At 34.8% G+C, this 12,804-nt stretch overlaps 1 protein-coding gene across 2 annotated transcripts; it reads right to left on the bottom strand.

Annotated features, from left to right (window-relative positions):
* Positions 1-2,628: 2,628 nt before the first annotated feature.
* Positions 2,629-9,013, bottom strand: LOC127812037 (protein TIC 22-like, chloroplastic). Of its 2 annotated transcripts, XM_052352309.1 has the most exons (7): positions 8,393-9,012; positions 8,076-8,150; positions 7,006-7,062; positions 3,785-3,844; positions 3,611-3,691; positions 3,483-3,518; positions 2,629-3,054 (listed from the first exon to the last, which is right to left on the bottom strand). In XM_052352309.1, the coding sequence occupies exons 1-7, from the start codon at positions 8,939-8,941 to the stop codon at positions 2,974-2,976; spliced, it is 939 nt and encodes a 312-aa protein (XP_052208269.1). In that variant the 5' UTR covers positions 8,942-9,012; the 3' UTR covers positions 2,629-2,973. The 2 variants fall into 2 exon arrangements, with proteins under 2 accessions (XP_052208269.1, XP_052208270.1); XM_052352310.1 differs by lacking the exon at positions 7,006-7,062 and having other exon boundaries at positions 8,393-9,013.
* Between the last annotated feature and the right edge of the window lie 3,791 nt (positions 9,014-12,804).

The following is a 12,804-nucleotide window of genomic DNA, read 5'->3' on the forward strand; positions in this document are numbered from 1 at the left end:
GTGGTTGCTAAATCTTCTACAACACACTCACAAAGAGACAAATTAGCAAAAGAGTAATGTACACTAGTTAAGAATACTCCGAATGTAGGGTAAGAAACAAGTTTATTTGGATAATAATTAAAAGCATGCATCGTGACAAAAAGCAAAAAAAAAAAAAAAATGAAAAAGACTATACTAAGGACTATAGTTGTTAAAATCAAATCAAATCTGACATATTAGTTCAAAAAATCGTGACGGAAAGCAACAAAAAAATGAAAAAGACCATATTAAGGGCTATAATTGTTAAAATCGAATTAAATCGACATATTTGTTTAAAAAAGAGAGAGAGAGAGAGAGAGAGAGAGAGAGAGACCATTGGTGTGCATAAACCGATTAAAACCACTCAAATTGATTTGTTAGTTTTCTCAATTCAGTTGATGATTTTTATTAGTTCGCAAAGAATCTGTTTAATTTTTATCTGAAGTACTAAATAATCATAATATTTTAAAATCTATATTCTTTAATAGATAGACAAATTAGTCTAAGTGGAAAAAAAAAAAAAAAAACTTTAAAAATTTCAAATCATGGTTTGCTTCTTTTTTTTTTTAATTTAAGGAGTCATTTGCAATTTCAAAGTCTAAATCAATTTACATTTACACATGCATGCATGGCTTAATCTTTGAGGCAAACATATAAACATATGACTATCGGGACTTGGGAAAATCAACAAGAAAGAAGCGTAAGGGCAGGCCCCCGGGCAAGGGAGGGGGGAAACTCGTGAGGGAAAATAGGATCTAAGGAAATGGGGGTGGGGGGAAAGAGGAATTGGAGTGACGAAATAGTTAAATCTCAACAGATCGTGACAGCAAAATCACTCTGCTTCTTACAATATCTTGTCTTGTGTCGTCTGCGAAGAATTCTACCGACCAGTGAAAATTGTACTACACAACAACCCACCTAACTGGTTTGTTGTAAGGGTTGTGCTAACGCCATGCGCCTTTGGGGCCCAAAGAGCCCCTATTACGGATAGACAAATGGGCAGCGAGTGGATGCGTCATTTTTAGCCTGAATTCTAATTTAGAGACGTTGAATTATAAATTGCCAATTAAACTTAGTTTAACGACCAGTTTGATTTTAGTAAGGATAGCCCCAACATATTCTATTATTAAAGATAAAATTAAATAGTTAAAGTGAAGAACTGCCTCAATCATCATACCTCTGCATAATTAAATCTAAGTTGATCTCTGAATCAATCATAAAACTTGTGATTAATTAATTAAATCTATTTTTTTTTAAATTAATTAAATCTAGTTGATGACAACAATACTAGTTATCATCACGGGTGCACCATCTTAGAACATTAATTAATGCGAATGATTATTTTAAAATAGATGTATTATACACGTCAAAGCGAGGTTTTGGCCTTTTTGAAACGTTTTTATTTTTAAAATACTAAAAAAATTATTTCTAGATAATTTTTATAATTTTAAAAATATTTTGATGTCATTTGTAATATTAAAAAAAATTCAAAAACAAATTTCCATTATTTTTAAATATAATAACTTTTTTTTAAAAAAAAAAATTAGAAAGTTTTGCTAACGAATATCTCGTGACACTTATTAAGGTGTATTTAATACACTTTATCCTAGTACTAAATACTTTTATTGATTGATAATAAATATATTATATTTTAAAATATTTTTTTAACTAATAAAATCATTGAATGCTAAAACTAAAATATATTAAATGTACCTTAACAAATGTCCCAAAAAGATCGTAAACAAAACCAACCTTTGAAACAATGCATTAAGAAACCTAAATCCAACCCAGCCTTAGATTCCCACTTAAGAGGCATCAAAGAGGGTTCTCTTTATGCGATGCTGCCAATTCTACTTAAAACTATTTATTTGTCTCATCATTACTCTAATTTTGATTTTGATTGGACCATCCTCCACCAAACTTTTTCTCCTTGTGGGTATCAAAAAATGCTTAAAACCCTAATCAAATCATAAAGACCAATAACTTGGGTGCCAGCAAATAAGAAACCTAATGGAACCTAGGCAATTTGGGCTCCAGCTACCATCATGAAATGTTTATCCTAAAGGCAAACCCTAATCGAATCATAAAGACCAATCACTGGGTACCAGCAAATAAGAAACCTAATGGAACCCAGGTGATTTGGGTTCCAGCTACTATCATGAAGTGCTTATCCTAAAGGCATTCACATCGTCGCTATAACATCATGAATCCTTTCTCAAAAGTACTACTTGAAAGTAACTATCGACCTGTAAGATCAAATAACATGCTGAAACTAACCTAGTAGACTATCAGATGTGAGATTGAGTCATCACAAACTCTACTTTTAATTCATGGCATCCTTGCCATGCCAGAAATCGTTATCGAAATCAAAAAGTCTCCGAACAGTTTCCTAGCTCGCACCCACCCAACAACATTCCTGTGTTGGCTTTAATATCATGACGCAAAGAGTACTGGCTATAGATGTAACTATGGAATTCATAAGATCAAGTTAATGCTGTTCAGAAGCTACCTCCCAAAATATGAAGATTTAAGCAAGAATATGGCAGATACAATCAAATCAGGCGGCTGAATACAACAGAAAATGGAGACTACCTGTGCTTCAGACACAAATTTCTTCATATAACTTCAATCAACAAGCCAAAATTGGCCTCTGCTAAATCATAGAGGTTACAAATAATTTCGACCAGACTAAGAAGAAAGAAAAGCTATGTTTTCAAACAATTCAAATCTGGAAAACAGAGGATATATTTCTTCTATGATATGGTACAGCAAAGTAATCAAGTAAAGTGCATTTTCCTAGAGAAGTTACACAAGAGAATTGCAGTGTTCGGAGAATGACTTCACAAGTTCCATGCTTACCGGTAGTTGGTTTACTCATATGCCATAGGCCTACAGGAAAAGAGGCAAACCGCTAAGTTGGCCGTGATATTTAGCTGAACCAGCAAATGGAGCAATCTACTTCTGGGAAGGATCCGCTGAAACATCAAAACCAGGAGGGATGAAGACGACATCATCCCATGTTGCCATGGTACTGTCCTGCATTGTTATTTATACGCTTACTTTTTCCTGTTCCATGAATGCTTAAACAGACTGATGCTTGAGAAGGGGGAAAAGAGGCCATGCCCTGGTGGCTTTCCTTAATTACCGAGGATTGTCCTAGGAACAGATTTGGTATAAAACAAAACCTCACATTTTAGTTGCATAATGCATTTGTCTTCAAATGTGAATATCCCTCTCATGTTATGGCAACCCAAGATCTTTTTAATTAATCTCAGGGGGCAGGTGAAAGAATGAAATTTCATTACAAGAAGACATCACCAGCTTCATGATCCAATTTTCTCCTATTTTTAGGACAGAATAAACAATCCGCCTTAGGAGGCATGCTCTAACTTGCTTTTTTAGTACCCAGCAACTTTGCAATCAAACAAAAGTACAAGATGGAAACATATGTGGAAGTTTCTTACCTTCATCCCTTGTATTATATCCTCAAGAACAGCAACCTACACAAGTTGAAGGAATCATGCAAGTGAAAGATGGTGTCACAAGACACAAGGCACGGCAGCCATCAACCTAAGGAGACAAAAGAGTGTACCTGAATATCACCCTCTCTTAAGACAGGATTCAATCTCTTCTGCTGACGAGAAGCTCTCAATAGTGACTTTTCCAGGTCCTCCTACATGAATCAATGAGGCAATGGAAAATGTACTCGTGGTGAAAAAACTACAATCAGATATTGTGTGTCAAGACGTCTGTCTTCTGCACTAACCTTCCTGAAAAAAACAGGTCGATATCTTTTACCCTGGCTCCTCAAAATTAAGCTCCTTGACTGCAAAATCAAGATGTTCAATAAACTTCACTCTATTGGAGAACTCTTGTCATCGCATAAATTCACCAAAAGTGAAAATCAGACAAGATGGTTAGAAGTATAAGCAACAACTAATTCAAGCCTGTTCATTCCCAGCTAATACGGATACAGAGTTTATTTTGGTTCAGTTCCGCACTTGACCTAGAAGGCTAGAAGCAAACTAATCAAGATTAGTTCCAAACTTCTAAACTCAGAACCAAACTGACCTGCTGTAGAACCTAAATGAAATGAATCAGGCCCAGTTCAGTTCTCTGTTTGAGTGGTTCAACTAAACCCAGCATGGTAGTATCATAATTATTCCCCCTTTTTGCAATCTCCCACTTCTATTATGTAGTTGCAATCTCTAGTGCCCCCAAAGCTCTCGCCTCTCATTGAAAGAATAACCTTTAACGTGATCCTAATATTACCAGAGTAATGGACAGAGCGCAGAAATGGCATAGTCAGAACATGACTGTCCCATCAGTCACAGCTAAAAATAACATTTTAACCCCAAATTAAATACAAAAAGAATATATTTAGTAAATAACAATATAGTTATATATCCATAATTGAGATGGGAATGTTACAATGATGAGCGACCATCCAAGACAAGACGAAGTAAGAAACAAGATCAACAAAAATAAGGTTGGAGTGGAACCTATTGAAAATAAGATGCAAGGATCATGATTAAGATGGTTTGGACACATGAAAAGAAGATCTATAGAAACATTTGTATATCAAGTGGATGAAATGGAAGAAATTTACACCAAAAGAGGGAGAGGAAGACCCAGAAAAACTTGATGGAAAACCTTACATATGATATAAATGGCCTTACAGATGATATGGTTATGGATAGAGATATTGAGGCCTAAAATTCATGTAGCCAACCCCACTTAGTGGGATTTAAGGCTCGTGCTTCTTGTTGTAAATAGCAAAAAATAGTTGTGCTCTCCAACTGTTTGACCCTTAAGGTGTTCATAGGATTTTGTCAATTCACATGAGATATCTATATATATGCCACCGTGTCCTAAGTTAGAAAAAATAGAACTATGATTCTGTTACGCCCCCGGTTCACTTGACTTATCAAAGAAGGCCCAAGGGACAGGGGTGTAAATGGGCTGGCTGGCATAACAGCCAGCCATGTGCGTAAGGGGGTAGAGTGGGGAAATCGCTGGGTTGTGTAACAACCCAGCAAATGCATAACAGAATTCGGTTGAGGAGGAGGGTGGGGGGAATATGTAGAGGGTGGAGAAGTTAGGAGGAGGGGAATATTTTTGTATTGAGTCTTAGGGAGAGTTAAGGGCCTCTCGAATGCCCAGATTTTGCTTGTAACCTGATCGAAGTTGGTGATTTTGAATTTAGTCTCTGTGATTTCTCTTTGGGTTCCCATCAGATTCACAACTCAAATTTTTGTAGTTTCAATCGGAGTTACAGATTTTATTCAATAACAACAGTTAAAATAACTAAAGTTTCTGATGCAGCCAGCTAGCAATATCCCAAAGTACCTCTATGCCAGAATAAAACCACAGGACAAGGACATTAATTGTACATACAGCAAATCTCAATCTCATCAGAGCAGATTTTTTAAAACCAAAACTAAAAGCATGCGTTTGCTTTAGTAACTTTCAAACTTATCAGAATGAAACGAAAGTTACAATTTCCAGATTTGCTGAGCAACAGATCCATGATCAAGTTCATGTTTTAGAATACAACCAAGTTTGAGCTACTACTATTACAGTTTAACAATATTAGATCCAATTTGTTAATTGTCGTTTAAGTTTGGACGAACTAATAGAATATTCAATTGTACAAAAAAGGAAATAGGTTTCAGTGCACAAAGCATCCAGCTAGATAACCAGCATGCATAGAATAAGAGCCAAGAAGAACAAAAAAGATGCATCCTAGTGTTTAAAGGACCTAAACAGGAAGTGTGCATGTCATATGTGAGTCTAAAATACATGTATGATCCAATGAATTTTTACACCAAGAAAGCTGCTTTTGGTGATTATATTCAGTCCTTTCTCAATAAACTTCATGTGACTAATGGACTAAATCCAACTATTTAAATGCTGGAATGGGCTTAGAAATTATAAACTTTTAGGACCTGAGAGACCCCACAATTGATCTCCATACAATTGTTAAAATCCAGAAGAAAAATTGTAACAAGTGACTAGCATAAACAAGAATGAAGATAAAGTAAGGTTGGTTTCTATCCAGAGCCCAAAAAAGAAAATAATAATAATTAAGAACACCTGTTAAGAGTTTCTATGGAGACTTCAGCAACACTAACCCCTCGTTACTCCCAATTCCACAATTTTTTAAAAAGACTCAGAACACTAAACAATTTACAAACCAAATTGTCAAAGAAATGCAATAAAGAGTTAGCATAAGGACAGGTCATACAGAACTCAACCCTAACTAGGGGCCATAGAGAAAGTAACAACCATTGGTGTTAGATTGGAGATGGCAGGAGAGAGGCCAGAGGATTAATATTGTAGAAATGTCACTGGTGCTACAAGCAGTTGGCAACAGCGACGGTGACAGTAACTACGGCATGGGGGCTAACTAGTTCATTAACAATTTGATATGCTCAAAAAATGCAACCAATTATATGATCTTAATATACTACTCCAACACTTATTGTTTACAAGGGTATATAACAGGATAACTATCTAGGGTAATCTTGTTCCGTGAAGTCCAAGCTAGCTCTATAGATATTCCCTATAAGAACAGTATGTGTGTGTATGGAAGATAATGCAAGGCCACAGGCATATAACTTCCACCAAATTTCATATATTTAACAGTTTAAACAAATAAATAAAGCATCTGTAAACAGTTACATTAAACAGTTTCTTATCTGTGCAGCATTATGGTGTGCCCTATAGCCTTCCTGATCAAATATTCCCCATAACTGTGTCTCTTCCCCACTGCCCAAGAAACAACCCTCACCAGCCCAAAGCTGTTCCTAATATAAATTATATATTCCAGTAGTGATTTCATTACTTTTGGTTCATGGGCTTGCATTGCAAATATTTCATAACTAAATTTTAGACCACCTACTTGAACATATTTCAATTATAAATACACCTTCACAAGAAATATACAAGAAAATAATGGCAAATGAATAACTTAGATAAGAGAACCTGGAAAACAGGAACCCCAGCAAAGCTTTCATCTCGAAAACCAGCCTTTTGTCTCTCCTAGATAGATATTCCATAACCAAAAACAAAAAGAAAAAAGATAGAAAACATTATACCACCTGGTGTGAAAACAGGTCAAGATTATTTTCTAGCTTGACTGCAAATGTGGATACACATCATAATGTCATATTTCTGGCAGAAGATAATACATATATGAAGAATAATCACATAAGCTGGAACAAGTCAAACCATTTCAATCTGTCAAGCTCTACAACTTCTTGCTGTTCAATTTTCCATATTCATTATTTGATGCATACTAAGCTTGTCAGTTGTCACATGCTAAAGCTATTGAAGATTACAGCGTCAGGAAATTCACATTATATGGATTTTTGAATCCTATCACTTTATCGCAGAGAATATATACATACATATATATAAAGATATATATGCATGTGTGTATATACCAGCCCATGAACGGGATTATCTTGTGTCAACTGTAAAGATGACAAAGTAGCACAAGAAGAAGAACATTTACAACTATAAGACCATCTTTGTTATGTGGCTCATATTGTTGGACAATTAAATACCAACATATATAAAATATGAGCATAGCTTAGATGAGAATGCTATGGTCGATATACGACCATATACGAGAAAATAAAATAAAAAATGACATCATATATTAGAAGATGGGAGTATCACCTATAAAAATAAGATGCAAGGATCACAATTAAGATTGTTTAATAATCTGAAAAGCCGACCAATAGTTGCACTTGTGTAGCAAGTGGATGAAATGGAGGCAGTTTGTAGCAAAATACAGAGAGGCGACCCAAAGAAAACTTGGTGGGAAAACCCTTAAATATGACGTAGGATGTAATAGGGGATATGGCATTGATACAACTGGCTATGGATCAAGAATTTGTGTAATCAACCATACGTAAGGATTAAAGTTAGTATCATTGTTGGTGTTGTCCTTAGCTTACCAATTTGAAGTGGAAGGGAGATTTAACTGGTGCCCACCAAGAAAAAATCCGAAATCTTCAAAAAGAACAGAAGATTACCAAATAACTCACCTTTATTGCATTTTCTATTTCAGATATCTCCGGTATCAACCTAAAGGCCACACCATCAAGTTTAAGCTGAAAAACCTGCAATCACAATCGCCTGTTAGTAACCAAAAAAAAAAATTAAATGAACAATTGCACGTTTACGTTAACAGAAAAAGAAACAAACTTGGCGATACAAAATCAGACTACATGAGCAAATTTACACTTTGTTCGTAGCAACAGCTACTACTTTTTACAATTATACAATTACATTAACAGAATCAGAATCTTTACCATATTATATATATATATATATATAGAGAGAGAGAGAGAGAGATTTACACCTTGTTTAGAGCAACAGCAACCACTTTTGAGCCTTCGCGCATGACGGGGTCCATGGATTTCATTTGCTCAAGAAGAGCCTCAGCATCGTCTTCCTTGAAACAGAACAACCCAACAGATTTTCCGTTTGCTCCTGAAATCAACACGAATTCCTGCGAGGAGTTGCTGAGAGCGTAAACCGGCACGCCGGTAAGCCGCTCTTCGATGGCCTCCGTCGACATGGCCACGCCGCCACCGCCACTATTCTCGGAAATTCGAGCCCACGCCGGGCCAGAACCGCAGCCGGAGCGGAAGCTCGAAAACCCAACTTCGATTGCTTGTTGGGCGCGGTGGCGGAGGCTCGAGAGGGTGGAATCGAGCTGGGTCTTGAGAGAGGAAGGGTTGGGGTTGAAGAAGGGAGGAGCATTGAAGAGTGCATTTTGGTGAAGATGGTGGTGGAGGAGGTTGCAGCAATGGTTTTGGAGATGGCTGAGAGCTTGTTGGAGGATGGAGAGTGGAGGTTTGGGTAGTGAAGGCCATTGCTGGGGCTGTTTGGGTTCCGGGAAATTCATCTTTTTCTCGAGAAAATTGGGGGTTTGGGTTTTGGGTTTAAGTCTGCAGAGTGAGTGAAGTGTGAGACTCTTGTAGGTTTCAAAGGAAGCATTATGGCTTGGGAGTTTTTTAATAATTTATTCAATTAATTAATAATAGTAGTAATAAAAGCCCAATCCAAACTACCCCTTAAAGCCCAAATTGTTTCATAAATTACTTACTATTTTGAATTCATAAGTTTAAATACAATATGTCAAAAGTATTTTAAAATAATATTTTATTAATATAATTTCATAACATCAGAACATAATCCTTCGTGGTAACACAAATGATCTATCACATGTGTTTGAAAATTTGAAATATTATAATATTGTGGATTTGATTCTATCTTCATATAAAATTAAATAATTATTTATATCTATTTGAAAAATCAAATTCCAAGCTTTGACTTACCATTAAATATATTCTTATGATTGAGTCGGGATTCAAACCAATCATAAATTTTGAAAAGAGCGTGATAGCTCAACTTAAAAATTATTAATAATCGGAGATTTTTCAAGTTTTTTATATTAAAAAAATAAACCATAATGTTAATAATATTTAAAATAATTCAGAGATAATTTTTTTATTTGTTCGCAACAATCTTAATTTTGGAATTCCTTTAATCAAATTTTTTATAATTTCACTAAAATGTGAAAAAGAAAAAATTAAATAGTGGTAAAGAAATACATTTTAATAAACCAATTGATTGAAATGAAGGATTCAGTGGAGAAGCACGTGGCAATAAGAAGGGGAAATAAATCTTATCTTCTTGGTCTGTACTTTGTGTGTTACGGGCCTTGGCTGCTTGCTGTCCACGTAACCCTTTATTGGGAGACAATAGGGTGCATCGCAGCCTACCGTATTATTGGGAGACAATAGGGTGCATCGCAGCCTACCGTATTTCTTTAAGGACGATGCTATATCGTCCAATCGAAACAACCATTTTGAGTTAGAGCCAGAGATAGCACCGAAATATTGAAGAGTCGTTCTACAGGGCCCGATGGCCCTACCAAGCCACTCATCAAAACAGGGCAAAAATACTATTTTACCCCTGCCTACTTTACAAATTTACAAAGCGTGCCACTGCCCCTTACTCAACCCGTCTCCCCTACAATGGCCGTCGCCTTGCCTTTTCGTCGCGCCTCACTGTCGTCGCCTGGCCTTGTCTCCGTCGTTTCTCTGCCATTGACGCCTCGCCTCACCGACAATCAATGTAACAACTGTCGACAAGACGAGGTGAGGCGGCCATTAATCCATTCACTTTAACGTTAAATTTTATAAAGAATAGTTAAATATTAAATTTTTATTTTTACTCTTATACTTTTATCCTTTTTTTTAGTATGATCATCTAAATTTTTTGTTATTTTAATTATATATATATATATTTTTAAGTCAATTTAACTCTTGTACTTTGATTTTTTTTTTTTGACAAGTCGAATTTTTTCTTATTTCAATTAGAATTTGTATTTTCAAATTAATTTAATCTCTTGTATTTTAACGTGTGAAAAAAAGAATTAAATTAACTCACATCACTTTATCTTTTTTTTGTATATATTAAAATACAGCATTAAATTGACTTGAAAATACAAGTACATGGATATAATTGAAATAATAAAAATTTTAAATTGCTATAGAATAAAAAAAATATTTAAAATATATTAGTTAAATTAATTCAAAAAGGCACATCAATAAATTAAAATAATAAAAAATTTAAATAATTATATAAAAATATAAAGAGACAAATATAACTTTGGTCAGTAAAAGTTTGGGAAACTTATGGATTCCTCAAACTAGTTAAAATCTAATAAATTTTAGTAGTTTTTAACATTTAATATTTATTAAACTAATCAAAATGTGACACGTGGCAGTACATAATTGAATTTATAGATTTCTTGAACTCACCAACCAATGTCCCAATATACCCTTTCTTTTATTTTTTTTTAAGATGTAGGGTTAGAAAAATGGTATTTTGAAAATAAATTTAAAGAAAAGGTATTTTTGGAAATTAGTTTTAATAATCGTCACCGACAGTGACTGGTTGGAAACTATTTATGATAGTTTTGACATTTAATTAATGCATCTAATTTTAGATAAGGTGTGTTTATTTTATTTTAAATAATCTAATTAATTAATAAAATTAGTTGAATGTTAAAAAATATAATAAGTATACTTTACCTGAAAATAAAATATATTTATTACTTTATCCCTTGAACACAATAGTGAATTTATTAACTGAAAATGTTATTATCAACCTATTTAAACTCTATAAGAAATAAAACGATCAAAAGGCGCATGACAATTTTCGTACAAATATTTTTATATTTAAGTCAAACATTAAAAAATTAAATATTATATTAAAATCAGTATCAGATACATATATTTTTCAAAATTAGGGCTCATCTACTTATAAGAAAGCATCGAGTTGTTCAGGATCTACTAAGATTATAATTTTTACGAATAATGTTTATTCTAGTATTCTGATATTCATTAGAATTAAGATACTTATAAATAATATTCATATTTTTCACATAATTATCGAAATGATTTTTGAATGTCAGAGTTGTCATATTTACGTTTTATTCATGACACCTTAAATTAAAGAAAAATTCACGTGGTTAGTTCTAAGATTTTAGAATCTTATAATTTTCAAAACTTATCATAATTTTTGAGGACTCTGAAAGTCTTCCAAAACTAAGGATGTGCACGATTTGATTTGGTCGATTTATAACATTTTCAATACGTCAAATTGCTTGTGCGATTTTCTGTCAAACCAGACTGCGCGGTCTGATTTGGTGTGCAGAAATCATACCTCAAAATGTGGTGTAGTTTGGTGCGGTTTGCCCAAAACATCAAAAATATTAATTCACCTATTTTCATGATGCGATTTATACGATTTCGTAAATTGTTCATCAACTATTTAGCCTATAAACTAAAATAAATAAAAAATTATATATAAATAATCTTTTATATAAACAATCTCCCTATATATAAACATCATGAATATATAAATTATTTCATATATTTTTTTATTATTATATTTGTTATATGTATTTCCCGCATCACCCCTCATGGGCCAGACTCGGTCCGATAGACCGGCCCAATCACCCAAGGCCAAGAAGGCCCGGACGACCTCGTCAAGAAAGGTCCAGCCTCCACCAAAAATCCGGAACTCGTAAAGCCAGCATATGGCGAGCTCCCGGTAATCCCCTAACGAGCTCCTGAAATATCCTCCAGATCGTTGGCCCATCCAGGTCGCTGGCCTAAAACCTCCAGCTCGCATGAGCGGCAAAGCTGCTGAGAAGTCAGAGGTAGGGTCCGATCACTTTATCTGTAACAGCCCATGCCCCTCGTAATGAGAATCCCACTCCCGGTCTTGCGAAAGCGGTAAGAACTGTTTGTCCCCCATTATACAAACACTGTATTTTTATATATTATCTAGATTGTAAAAGCCCCTCAAGATAAATGAGAATAAAAAAGACCATGAGGGGCAAGGAGGAGAAGAAAAATAATAATCAGATACCGCCACTCTGGGAGAATAATCGGATGGCGGCCGTGGACTAGGCATCGTTCTGGCCGAACCACGTAAAAGATTCTGGTGTACACGCTTGGAACTTTAGGGGGGAAGGGTTTTCTTCCTTCCTTCTCGGTATTTTTGGATTGACTCACCACGGCCTAAAACGAATCACGGTCGGCCGAAATCAAACGTCGACAATATTATATTTAGACATTTCAGTTCAAATCGAATTGAGAAATTCTCAAATAGCAAACTGTACGATTTGAGAATTTCTCAAACTGTGTCTATCTGCTCGCTCAAAAAATCATACGGCGTAATTCGATTCGA

The sequence above is a fragment of the Diospyros lotus genome, chromosome 10 (assembly GCF_014633365.1).
Source record: "Diospyros lotus cultivar Yz01 chromosome 10, ASM1463336v1, whole genome shotgun sequence".
Taxonomy (NCBI): Eukaryota; Viridiplantae; Streptophyta; class Magnoliopsida; order Ericales; family Ebenaceae; genus Diospyros; species Diospyros lotus.